Genomic DNA, 12,254 nt, shown 5'->3' on the forward strand with positions numbered 1-12,254 from the left:
AAAGAGGAGAAAAAAAATCTGGCTAAAAGTTAAAAGCGGCAGCAAACGGCGGGCGGGGGTGTGGGGGGGTTCTGTTTTAAACGGCACCTCTGCGATGCCCGTGTTTTGAATAACCATGAAAATAAATCCGGTTACACTGGGTTAGCATTTGACACGGATGTGAATGCTTTAATTTGCCCGAGAGCAAATATCTACAAAGCTGAGATTTATTTCACCACCGTTACCCAAAGAACACACAACCACAAATATCTGACTGTTAACAACTGCTTTGGGGTTTATTTTACAATTGAGAAAGAAAAGGAAACAAACTAACCAGTGCTAAAAAGTTTGTTTTGTTTCTTCTTTTTTTTTTTCCTTTTTCTTTTTTACAATATTGTCAATAAAACATTGAAATGTATAGTCATTGTGCATCGCTTATTTATTTTTCCACACCATTTCATGCATCAAATTGGATGCAAGTATAATTAAAATCATTTCTGTAAACCGAGCCAAAGTAGCTTAATTTGTATTTTTCTTTAAAAAATGACATTTTGTAGCTCTACAGCATATATTTGTGTACACCATCTGTTTTTATGCTATTTTTTTTAATCATTTTTCTATATAAAATGACAATATAAAAGTTAGAGAATGCACACACCTTAAGATACAAAGAATGTGGAGCCTTTTTAAATGGTATAAGATATGTCTCATGGAGCACTGACATTTCACTGGTGGTCATTTACATGTAACGGACTGTTCTCTTTACAGCTGAAGAAAGCGACACAATTTAGAAAGAGAAACTCGTAACAAACCATACAACTGGAAAATTGTTAGAAAGTGATGCTTCACAGCAAGGAAAGTTTCTAAACTTTGCATACCGATGGCTGTTTCACTTTCACCGATTGACTTGTAATCAAGAAGCAGCATTTTAATTTTCCAAATGATCTTCTTTTTTTTTTTTTTTCTTTAAATACACCAACAAATTTATGAGCAGGCTATTCAATATAAAAAAAAAAGTGGAGAAAACAAATAATAATAATAAGAAGAAGAAGGAGAGGAGTTGGGAAGGTGGGAATGATAATCCTCGGATCTTTCCAAATCAGATTTTAAGAAATGCGAGATATTTGAAAACACGTCCTCTTCACAAATTGAACTGTCTAAGGTGCTACTGTACTTCAGTCTTTCAGGGTATATCCTCCTTTCATTCTTTTGGCGTAACACATTTAATGTTCCTCTTCTTGATATCAAGTATTACACAGTCCTGACTTCCACCAATTTAGGCCACTTTCGCCATCGAAGCAGTAGTTGTATTTTTGCCATGAACAGATTCAAATCTCATGTTTAACCTTGTTTCACTAAAATACATGCACAGGTCAGACAAATAGCATATAAATATTTTACAAAATAAGTGTAAAAAAGCTTGGCAAAACAAAACAAAACAAATCAAACAACATTGAAAGAAATGGTCCAGTCAGGCAGTCGTCAACTAAAAATAGTAAGACTGATTTTTTTTTTTTTGGCGTTTTTTTTTTTTTTTTCCTTTCTTCTGGCGGCTCAGTTCGGCCCAGTGCAGTAACTGTGAACAATGTCATTTTAGTGCAATGAAATTCTAGTCAGTTCCACAGCTGTCAGTCTTTTCCCTCAGCAGCTCACAGATTTGCTTGATTAAACTTTTTCCATTTTGTCGAGCTTCTCCAGTTTCTCCAGAGCAGAGACAAACACCAGGTGGTCCTCTGGAGACTTGCCATGGGTCTTGCTGAGGTGCAGTTTGACTGCGTGTTTGCTGACGAATGTCCGATTGCAAAGTCTGCACTGGTACACAGAGCCCGTGTCGTCCTCCAGTGTGGTCAAGGCTGACAGTGGGCTGCCGAATGTCATTTTGTCTGTGATCACCTTTGAGGCAGCCTGCTGCTCCCGTAGGTGCTCCGCTGACAGTTTGGACAGGTCCTTCAGGCTAAAGCCCAGGTGAGATTCCAGGTGGCTGATGTAGGAGGAGGGAGTCCTGAACTGAGAGGCACAGTCACCACAGAGGAACACGGGCTGGCAAGAGTCCATGTTCTTGAGAAACTTGGTGCCCCCAGTCCGTCTCAGCTGATACTTCACATTTGCCAGCCAGTGAGATATGGTGGTCATCGAGAGCCCTGTGAATTTACAGATGTGGACCCTTTCCTGAGGGCCCAGGTCAGTCATTGCGTAACGGCCCTCTGGGGTCTCCCTCAGGCTAGAGGCGAACTGTGCTTGCAAGATGAGAAGATGCTGAGGATTCCAATTGGACTGCCTCCCTTTCCTCTTCTGTATTGGCGAGAGGTCCTCCAGGGCATCCTCGAACGCACTGCCATCGGCGTCAGACTTCTCTGAGATGGAGGAGGGAGTTGACGATTTGGGCGTCAGTCGTCCTGTGAGGTTCTTCACCATATCTGAAATGTCCATTAGAGCATTCTCTCTCAGAGGAGAGGATACAGATTCAGGGAGGGAGATGAGGGGCTTGTTGCCATTTACACTATTGTTGGTCAACAAGACACTGCTGCTGTTGGTATTGTTACTGCTATTAGTGGTGGACTTATTTTTACTCAGATCTATGGGCTGGTCGTTACTTTCATACAGCTGAAAGTGGTTAACGGGCTCAGTCGCCTTGCTTTGAGGAGTTGGGGTAAAAGCTGGTTTGTCCATCATGCTGTTGCTGATTTTGTAAAGCATGGACAAAGGATCCGCGGCTGGACTCACAGCTTTTGAAGCCTTTCCCAGATGTGTGTTCATGATTGACTGGAGTGCACTCAGAGGGTTGATGAAAGGACTTTCAGGTGAGTGGTCCATGATGATGCCAAGACTGTTCCCATTTGTTACAGGAGACTGGGATGCCTCTGAGCCATTTTTTGAAGTGTTGCTGTGGCCATCCAACAGACTCTCTTTGGGCTCCTTCTTACAAATAAGCTCAGAGTCTACACTACCTGGGCTGATACTTCTCAGGCCGGACGGTTTACCTACAGAAAGGTCGTTTGGAGACGGTAATTGCTCCCTCTGCTCTCTCAGTGCAGGAGAGGGCGATTTTACTAATGACGGTGGCCTACAACGCTCTAGACTGACCAGCTTTTCCTCCTTTTCTTTCTTCACGGTGGCAGTTTTTCCTGTCACTTTCTCAACAAGCTCCTCCATGGCAGTGACGTTGCTCCTGAGGAGAGTCGGGGAGGAAGGGCTACGAGGGGAGTGGATGACGGAGTTGGAGTCACTCACAAGACTTCGTAGCCCACTATTAAACATTGGCTGCATCTGAACGCTCTGGACGGTTGGGGGAAGAACAGTAGCTGAACTTTTAATTGCACCTTGCAGCTGGTAGGCAGCATGAATGCTAGGATAGCCACCCCATGTGGGAGTGCCTGTCTGGGCCTTGCTGATGGCACTGGATACAGTGTTTTCAAGAGACTTTAGTATATCTAAACCCTCTTTAGGCGTTTCCTCCAGATCTTCTTCTCTAAGGTATTTATAAGATGTAGTATCGGTTTCTGATTTCTCACTTGCGTCATCTTTCTCCTCCTTGATTTTTTTCTCAATAGGCTCACATCCTTCAAGTTTTTCATCCTCTAATCCCTCCCTTTTATCCTCGGAGCCAGAGGAGAGGGCAGGGGATACTGGTTGGGATTTTACAGTACTGGGAACAGGGAGTCTGGTGGTGGTTGGTGGTAGTGGGATTGACTGAATCTTTTCTTCTACCACTGGATCAAAGACCAATTGTTTGCCTTTCTTAGATGCAGAGTTTGTAACCTTCAAAAAGTGACCTGTAACCATCATGTGGGCAGTCAGCTGTTGGAGTGTGTCATGCGAGCTCCCGCACTCCATGCATTTAAGGATCTGCGCTTTGCGAGCCTCAAACTGCCATGTGTAGCTGGCACCATTTTGGTAGCCATAGCGGTTGTTCGGGGTCACGTAGGGGTTAGCGGTAGCTTTCGAGTCTTTGCCCATATCCCCAAGAGACACAGAACCACCACCACCACTACCAGCATGGATGGAGTCTGGGGAGCATGGAGAGACTATAACATCTTGAATAGCACGTTTTTTAGCTGAAGTTGGCACCAACTTTGTAGCCAGGGCTGGCACGGGTTCTTTGAGAGGCACTTTCTGGTAATGCTTGGTCTTGATCATATGTACGCTGAGATCTTGCAGGGACTCAAACGAGTGGCCGCAGTACATACACTTCAGTACTTTCTGAGCATCCTCCTTCCCCTCCATTTCCATCAAAGATCGCTTACGTGGTTTGGACCAGCGCTTGCCCTGGTCCTCCTCTTTGTCCTTGTTGTCATCGCGATAGTGGCCCGTCTCATTCATGTGGACTGTCAATCCCACTAGCGTGTCATAAGCGGCACTGCAGTCTTTGCAGCGAAACTTGCTTGCACCAGTAAAAACAGAGCCATAGAGCTTGTTGTTCTGCCGGTAGAGCTGCACTGTGCTGAAGAGGCTAGGCTCGGGTAAAAGGTGGTATGGTGTCTGTTGAAGTGTTTTGGCAAGTGCTGCCTGGTGCCAGTCATAAGCTACACCACTTCCATTGCTGGCTCCACCAGCACTGCTTCCACTACTGCTCGTTGCACTGTGGCTACTTGCGGAGCTAGTTGTCGTACCATTGGTGTTGGCACTCGCGTTGCCTGTGTGGTTGGCAGTGTTGGTGGAGCTTCTACCATTGTGGTGACTGTTGGCCATGTTCACCACACTGCTTTTGTTTGTGGTAGTAGTTGGCGAGACAGAGACAGCAGAGACAGGCTCTGGAGTCGTGTGGGCAGCGTTGACACTGCCAGCTGCAGCAGGCTTCGATTTCATGATGTCCATTGTGATGCTAGACCAAGAGGCATCTGAGATGAGGTTTGCATAGACGGCTTTCATCTGTGCCAGACTGTCCTGGAAAGACAGGCCGTTGTTGGGACGGTAGGGCGGAGCAGAGCCTTCCCTCTCCTGACCATCCCTGGAAGAGGTGCTCTTGATATCTGCAAGTCTGTCGCTAGCATCACTGAGTGGAGATCCATATCCAGCATCCGGGTTAGTACCATTGCTAAGTGGAGAATCTCTGTAGCTAGGTGGCTGGCCTCCATCGGCATCCTCCTCTTCATCATTGCACAGGAACTCTGTGTCCTGTCCATCTAAAGAGAGGCCATCATCCTGCAGGTGCTCTTCCTCATCATGAGTGGTTGCCTTAAGCTCATCCTCGGGCATGTATGCTGGAATGCAGAAAAGAAAGAGAAAAAAAGAGGTCAGCTCGGTGAAATAAAAAATTAACGCCACACTAACAGGACCACTGACAAAATAACAAGGAATGAATACTCAATGATGGAAAATGCAGGCTTTTATTCTCTTCCAGTGTCTGTGTGTGTGACTGTATGCATGCGTGAGCTTGTGTGTGTTTTACACACATGTGGCTCTGAGAGGCAGTGGTGAAAAAAGCCTCAGAGGGAAAAAATAAATCGCTGAGCTTCTGACAGTTGTCCTTTTCCTTCTCGGCTATCTATTCTTCCACACGTGTCTCATGTTCCCCAGGAAAACACTGGCTGTTTGGCCTTGTTAGCCCAGCTGCATGCTCACATGCTCAACTCCTCTTTCACTACTACCCCCCTTCTCCAATGTTTTTAGTTCATTTTATTCATCAGGTTTCATAAAGTCCACATCTTCACACACTTAAGTTCCATCAGAAATTGGTAGTTGAAATAAGTAAAATTCTACTTTGGAGCTAGTCTAGCTTTTTGCAATTCACAAATTTGGAGTTGATTTGTACAGATGTATCAACGAGTGAGTTAGAAAATGTTCCACTTTATCTGCCCTGACCCACAGGTAGTTTTTTTTTTTTTTTTGCTGACTTTCTAAATGCACCTTGCTCATGTTCTACCAGGATGCACAGTCTTTGGTGTGGAGACTCGCACTTTTACTTTTTACCAAAAACAGTAGAAGTTAAATGTGTATGAAATCATTTGAAAGACAGATATTTATAATTCATACACTCATTCACAATTCATCTTGATTTAAACAGGGGGTGAGACATCACAAATGATTAGCCTACCCTTTACCGCAACCAGAACTAGAAGCTGTATCTGCAGGTTAACAAACAACTGGTCAAGGAAAACAAGTCTGGATTTGTAAATCTAAGCTTGAACTCTGAAGTCAAACTCCTTGTTTGCACACACAATCTCGATCTCCTAAAGCTAATCCTGAATGCAGAATACCTGCATGTTGTCAGGCTTTGCGGTTGTAAAGTGAATGAACAACGTTTGTCTGTGTGGAAGCTGTTACTATGGGAAAGAGGCTCAAAACTAGTTATTTTTAGAATGAGTGAGGAGTTTAAAAATGAAGTGAGATGAAGCACAAAAAAGTAAGAATGAACGTGCTGACATCTTACTCAGCAGATGACAAGAAGGGTAAGAGTAAAACAACAGACTTGTCCTGTTTTATCCTTTTAAGTCTTCAAAATGTCGAATGAGTCTCCTGCATCTGAGTTAAGGTAGGATACACTTCTCTGACTAAGAGTTATGAATGCTAATCAGGCAAAGCGTAGACGTTAAAAAAATTGCTCAAAATGTAAAAATTCTGTAACCGGAAATCGGCCACAAAACTCGTCCCTGGAAAAGACATGTGCATCCACATGCTTGTGGTAGTTAGCTAAGCATCTGTAAGCTACAGAGCAAGAAAGTGAGCGAGTAAGGAAGGGATAAGTGAATGAAAAGATGTGGGGAAGAAAGGAAAAGTGAGCAGGAGGAGGTGGTGGAGGGAAGGGTTGAAGAAGGGAGAAAAAAAAAACATAGGGAGAGGAGTAAGTGAGTGAAGCAGGGAGACAGGAAAGACAGCCCCCTAGCTTCTTCCTTTATCTCCTTCCTGCATGGTGAGATGTGCGTCCTAGATGCCAGTATCAGTCTCTCCTGATGAAACAGATGTGCTGTCAACTTCAAACGGCACGCTAACCTGTCACATCATAATCTAAGTGGACATAATACCTGATATATATACACTGGCACCATTTACTGCTGCCTGAGAGGAGATGGGTGGAGGAGGGGGTGGGGGAAGGTGAGCAGCTGCACCATCAACTGTGACTGCATGATGATGATGCGCATGTGTGTGTGTGTGTGTGTGTGCGCGCGCGTGCGCCTTTGTAAGCGCGAGTTTGTCCGCACGTTTACCTTCCCGTGCATATCTGTGTATGCACTTTTTACACTTCATACGTTTGCTTGTGGAGCGCGAACCCAGCAGCCACCAGCCATAATGTTGCCTATAAGTCTGAGTTCGCCGGGTACCCACTGATACATCCCTCCCCCAAATGAGCAACATACTCCCCTAACGCCTGACAAGATTTCTGTGAAATGAGAGCACTACAGGAGAACCTGGCTGCGCTTCAATCCAACTGACAGACTGAGACCGAGACAGTTTCTAAAACTCTTGAAAATCCCTAACACAGCAGATTAGCATTATGTGCTGTTCTCCCTACAACACATCTGCAGAGCGTCTTCTGTTCCAGCACCTCTCCTCTCCCATAACACGTTGCCAGAGAAGCGGGCTATCAATACGCATCAGCCATTTAAAACAAACAAACAACAACAACAAAAAAAAACGCATCCCGGAGAATGGCTGTCCGCTCTTCACGAGCTCAGCGGCACAGTGGAAACATGCGATAGGAATTACCTACGTGAGCAACTCATGTCTGCTGTAGCCAAAAAGAAATAATTAAAAAAAGAGAAGCTAAAGCCCAATATTTGGCAGTGTTTAACACACACAGAGAGCAGGTTGAGAGGCGGCGGATCAGAAATATCCCTGGGTGAGTGACAAAAAAACTGAATGCGCCAGGGAGGGGCTTGCAGCGATGAGCAGGTCGCCAGGGAACCCTTTGACGATCCCTGTCAATCAATTCCTGTCCTGCCATGTTGTCATGGAAACAACAAAGAGAGGAGATATCAAAAGCATGCAGACAAAAGACTGGCAGCAACCGACATCTGTAAGAATCACAGGCAGCAAAGTGGGCGGCTTTGCGTGCCACCAGCGAGCGATATTAGTGATGAAATGTGGTTAGCGTGAGCCTGATCGCTTCATCTGCATCTGTTCGGACGGGACGATGAAACCCGGCACGTGATGAAGAGAGAATATCAAAAGCTGCACATCAGCTCAATCACTGCAACTTGGAAGATGGGTGCTTCTGACTGGTGAGCAGATTAGGCTTCTCTCTCCCTCCACCTCCCACCCCTTTCTTGTCTGGTTCTGGGCGCACATACGCACAGCGAGCATCAGCAGCGGCGAGGACGGGGCTCAAGGAAGGGGCACGGGGCTGGCAGGGGCCGTCCCTGATGGTTTGGTTTGCAGAGTGGGTGATGCCTGTGAGCAGGGCCATCTGCACGGGCGCCAAAGCGCCTGTCACTTTAGCTCGGGGACACGCCGGCGTCAAGTAGACAGGCGGCAGTGCGGCCAGGACGGGACGGCGGAATCGCTGTCAGAAGCGGCAGCGATCAAGGCCGCCACCAGGCAAGCCAGATCAGAACCATCACACACCCAGAAAATACATAAATATATACACATTACCACCCGTCTCTCACTGATCTATTACTAATGCTGTATTGACAAAGAGGAACACAAAACGACACCAAATTATTTTGTAGCCGAGTTTCTTTCCCAGGTACTCACAGCCCTCTGTGTTTTTTCACCTCACGGGACAAGACGTCTACCTCAGGGGCCTCCACACCTGGCCCTCAAGAGCTGCTGCACTGCAGATTTTAGATGCAACCCTGCTCCAACACAGCTGAATCAATTAATGGCTTGTTAGAAGGCCGAGGCCAAACTTCATGGTATGCTGACAAGATAATTCAATCATTTGGATTCAGCTACATCTAAACCCTGCAGGACAATAGATCTGGAGGACCAATGTTGGCGACCTGCGGTCTGCATCCGAAGCAAAGTTCATTACCCTAAACAGACTAAACGTTCCTATGCACTTCATTCAAAGGTGTACAGTCGACAAACGGTAACGCGGTTTTGCCATGTTTGTTTTTCGCACATCTTTCATACAACAGCGCAGACCACCTAGGAGACACCCTACCTTCCACCTTGTTTCAGTATAAGTCACGACCCTAACCCACAAGATTTCCCCTTCTCTCCCCATGTCCTTTGTTCTGCTTCTTGCTAGTGCCATATTTTTCTCCAAACAACCTTCTCTGAGCACAACGATGATGAAATTTTAATCCTGGGTTTTTTAGCCATTTGACGTTCTTAATATTATAGTAATTATTTAGTGAAAAAGAAGAATCGTACAAATGGCTCACTGTGCCAAACAAACATCATCAAGTTTACTCATGTCTAGACACAAAAAACAGATAGTGGTAGCTGACTAGTTCAAGAGAAATATAAACTTTGCTGTCCGTGCGCATTGCTGGAAGAAAAACACACACAATAGCAAACGTCTGACCAATTACACAACACTTTGTACATAGGTCTGTGGAAATACTTTGACCCAGGCCTGATGTCAAATTTTCATCACTTGAAAATTGATGAATTTGTCCATTTCGACACTTCAGAGGAAGTGTGTGGGAGCTTTAACCCCACAGTGAAACATGGTGGTGGCTGCGTCATGCTGCGGCGATACTTTCCTCCAGCAAGGACAGTGAAGCTGATCAGAGTTGATGGGCAGGTTGAAGCAGGTAACTGGAAGGAAATTCTTCCTTCCAGCAGAACGACCCTAAATATCCAGCCAGACCTGCAAATGAATGGTTCATGGCAGAGAATACCCTTGTGTTATTGTGACCCAGTCAAATACAATTTGAGAATCTGTGTGTGGGGGTGGGGGGACTGAAATGGATGTTGCAAACGTACAACATCTTTTTTCCACTTCACAACTACGCTCTACTTTGTGTTGGTCTGTTACATAAAATCTGAATAAAACACATAAAGCTTTTAGAAAAATGTCAATGTCTATAGCGTATTCTACGTATGCTGAATATGTTCTAGAGATCTCTTAAAATAGCCTACCGCACAATAACACTGACTTGCGAAGGTTTCTATGTCTCAAGCTACATAGAATAACACCGATACAGTCACCTATTACCTTGGACAAGAACTTTTAAAAGAATCCATGTGTTTGTTTGGGTCCTGTCTTTATTGTTACATAAATGAAAGTGTTCCAGAAGGACTACTTCAATGGAGGTGTATAATTGTAAAGTGCAACGTTGTTATCACAAATAAAAACACAGTTCTTATTGATAGTCAGACATTTTCAGCATTGCCATGCGTTCTCGGTTGGATGCAAACATGCTCCATTCCACTGTAGCTTTGGCTCTATGTTTAGGTTTGTTGTTTTACTAGAAAGGGAACCTCCAGCCCAGTCTCACGTCTATTGCTTAACAGTTTTTCTTCCAGAACTGCCCTGACTCTACCTTTGTTCGTCTTCCTAGGAACTCTGACCAGGTTCCCTGTCTCTGCAGAAGAAAAGCAACCCAATCCAAGAAGCTGCCACCGCCATGTTGCCCCATTGGCAGGATGATAGTTTTGCACCAAAAACAACAGCGGATGAGCATGTAGGCAAAGAAACATTCTTTTTCCATACTGGAATTTAATCATCAGATTTTTTAATGGCTGAAAAGTCTGAAAAAATATATTTTCTTCTGCTCTGCAATAACAGACAACTTTATCAACATGCAGGTTTTTAAATGTGAGACGAAACGTGGAAAGGTTCAGCGAGTACCAACGTCCTCACCGGATTGTTTTTGACGACGCTGAACAGCCTAGAGTCCCAACCAACGTCTGAACCTCGAACTGGAACACGATCCAGTTCATGTCTGCAACACTCCTCCTCATGTGCGCCGTAACTCATCGGACATCTTGAATTTTGTAAACACTCCGAATGAAACAGAACCAGCAGACACGTCAGCCTCTTGGCAAGAAACGTATCACTCCTTTTCAAAACTTCGCTATCCTCCCCGTCCTCCTTGGCTTTATTTTTTCTCTGTTGCCTTCTCCCTTTTCTTTGCTGAGAGTCTGCTGGTTGTTAAATCAATATAACTCTCTGTCAGGCCCGAGGAGCTTCACCATTTGGCCGCTGTCAAAGCCAAACAAACCAGATAAGAAAGGCAGAAAGGCGATGAGACGGGAGAGGGAGGGAGAGATAGGGGATGAAATGATTCGGCTTCCCCCCACTCCTCCACCGCCGGGGCCCCGTTTCCCCGACCCCCCTCTCCCCCCCTTCTATTTATTTACACACATTTCTTTATTTATTTGATGTGGGTTTGGGAAGAGGGGGCAATCACTGCAGTCATTTGCGGCACTAATGTCCAATCACGCACCCCTTCACTCATGTGATTTAGGCAGTGCAGGAGTGGGTCCGTGGCAGGGGATAGTGGGGAAGGTGGTGGGTACAGGTTGGGGAGGGCCGGGGCCGTTTAGGCCGGGCCCCTAATAGGAAACTGGCAGTCTTATTCCTTCCCCAGATTCTGTTTGTCACCCCGCTCTCCATTACGTGCCTCTCAGACCTGATGGCTTCAGACAGGAGCTGATCAAAAAGCCATCGCTTGACCTACACGCCGTGGCAGAACGCGGCCCGCGCCCGGCGCAGGCACGGGGCGAGATGAGACGGAGGCTGGAGAAGGAGGAGGAAGAGGAGGAGGGTGTATGTCAGCGCATGGTGCAGAGCAGAGAGGGGGGAAGAGGAGGGTGCGGGGTGGGCTGATAGCTCTCGGGCCGGGACAAGAGGGCTGTAAATAAAATGACATTATTATTTCCTCTGTCCCGTCATGTAGAAAAGCCAATTATGGTAATGCTGCTGCCGGCGTGTCAGAGGGAATGCTGGGATGTGCTTCCCGTGAAGCGGCTAACATGAGAGCAATGCCCCTGATCAGGAACGCGGGCCCCATCCTGACAAGAGACAGAGCAGATAGGAGGAAGAAGGAATAAAAGAGAGTGAGAGAGAGTGGGAGAGAGGGGGAGAGAAAGAGATATGAATCAAACGCAGAAAAGCTGCGTGTGGGCCTTGTTTTCCCGAACGGATAAATATTGAGCTATCTGCAGTAGAGAAGCTGTTTAGTCTGACGATCCAGAACTGAAGGAGAGCAGGAGTTTCGTCCCAGTCAGATTTCAAATGGAGATGCATTGATCCGATTGCAATTTATGTATGGATCCCGATATTGACAAAAATTGTGGATACTTGGTATTGATGACAATATGGCCCAAATGGGCAGATCTATACAGTCTAATTCTATAGTTTGTGCTCTGAGTGACGTCAGAATTTATTGTTTATTTTGCATCATATTTAAAATTCCTAATCAGACTTTCTGAACCGC

General features: G+C 45.6%; 1 protein-coding gene across 7 annotated transcripts in view; it reads right to left on the minus strand.

The window, feature by feature from the left end:
• Positions 1-250: 250 nt before the first annotated feature.
• Positions 251-12,254, minus strand: part of LOC122831515 (teashirt homolog 1-like) — a 60,093-nt gene continuing 48,089 nt past the window's right edge. For all 7 annotated transcript variants that reach the window (XM_044117755.1, XM_044117757.1, XM_044117756.1 and 4 more), the window contains one exon: positions 251-5,180. In XM_044117755.1, coding sequence (XP_043973690.1) covers positions 1,645-5,180 — 3,536 coding nt within the window. In that variant the 3' untranslated portion in view covers positions 251-1,644. The remainder of the gene's footprint in view (positions 5,181-12,254) is intronic.

The sequence above is a fragment of the Gambusia affinis genome, linkage group LG05 (genome assembly GCF_019740435.1).
Source record: "Gambusia affinis linkage group LG05, SWU_Gaff_1.0, whole genome shotgun sequence".
Taxonomy (NCBI): domain Eukaryota; kingdom Metazoa; phylum Chordata; class Actinopteri; order Cyprinodontiformes; family Poeciliidae; genus Gambusia; species Gambusia affinis.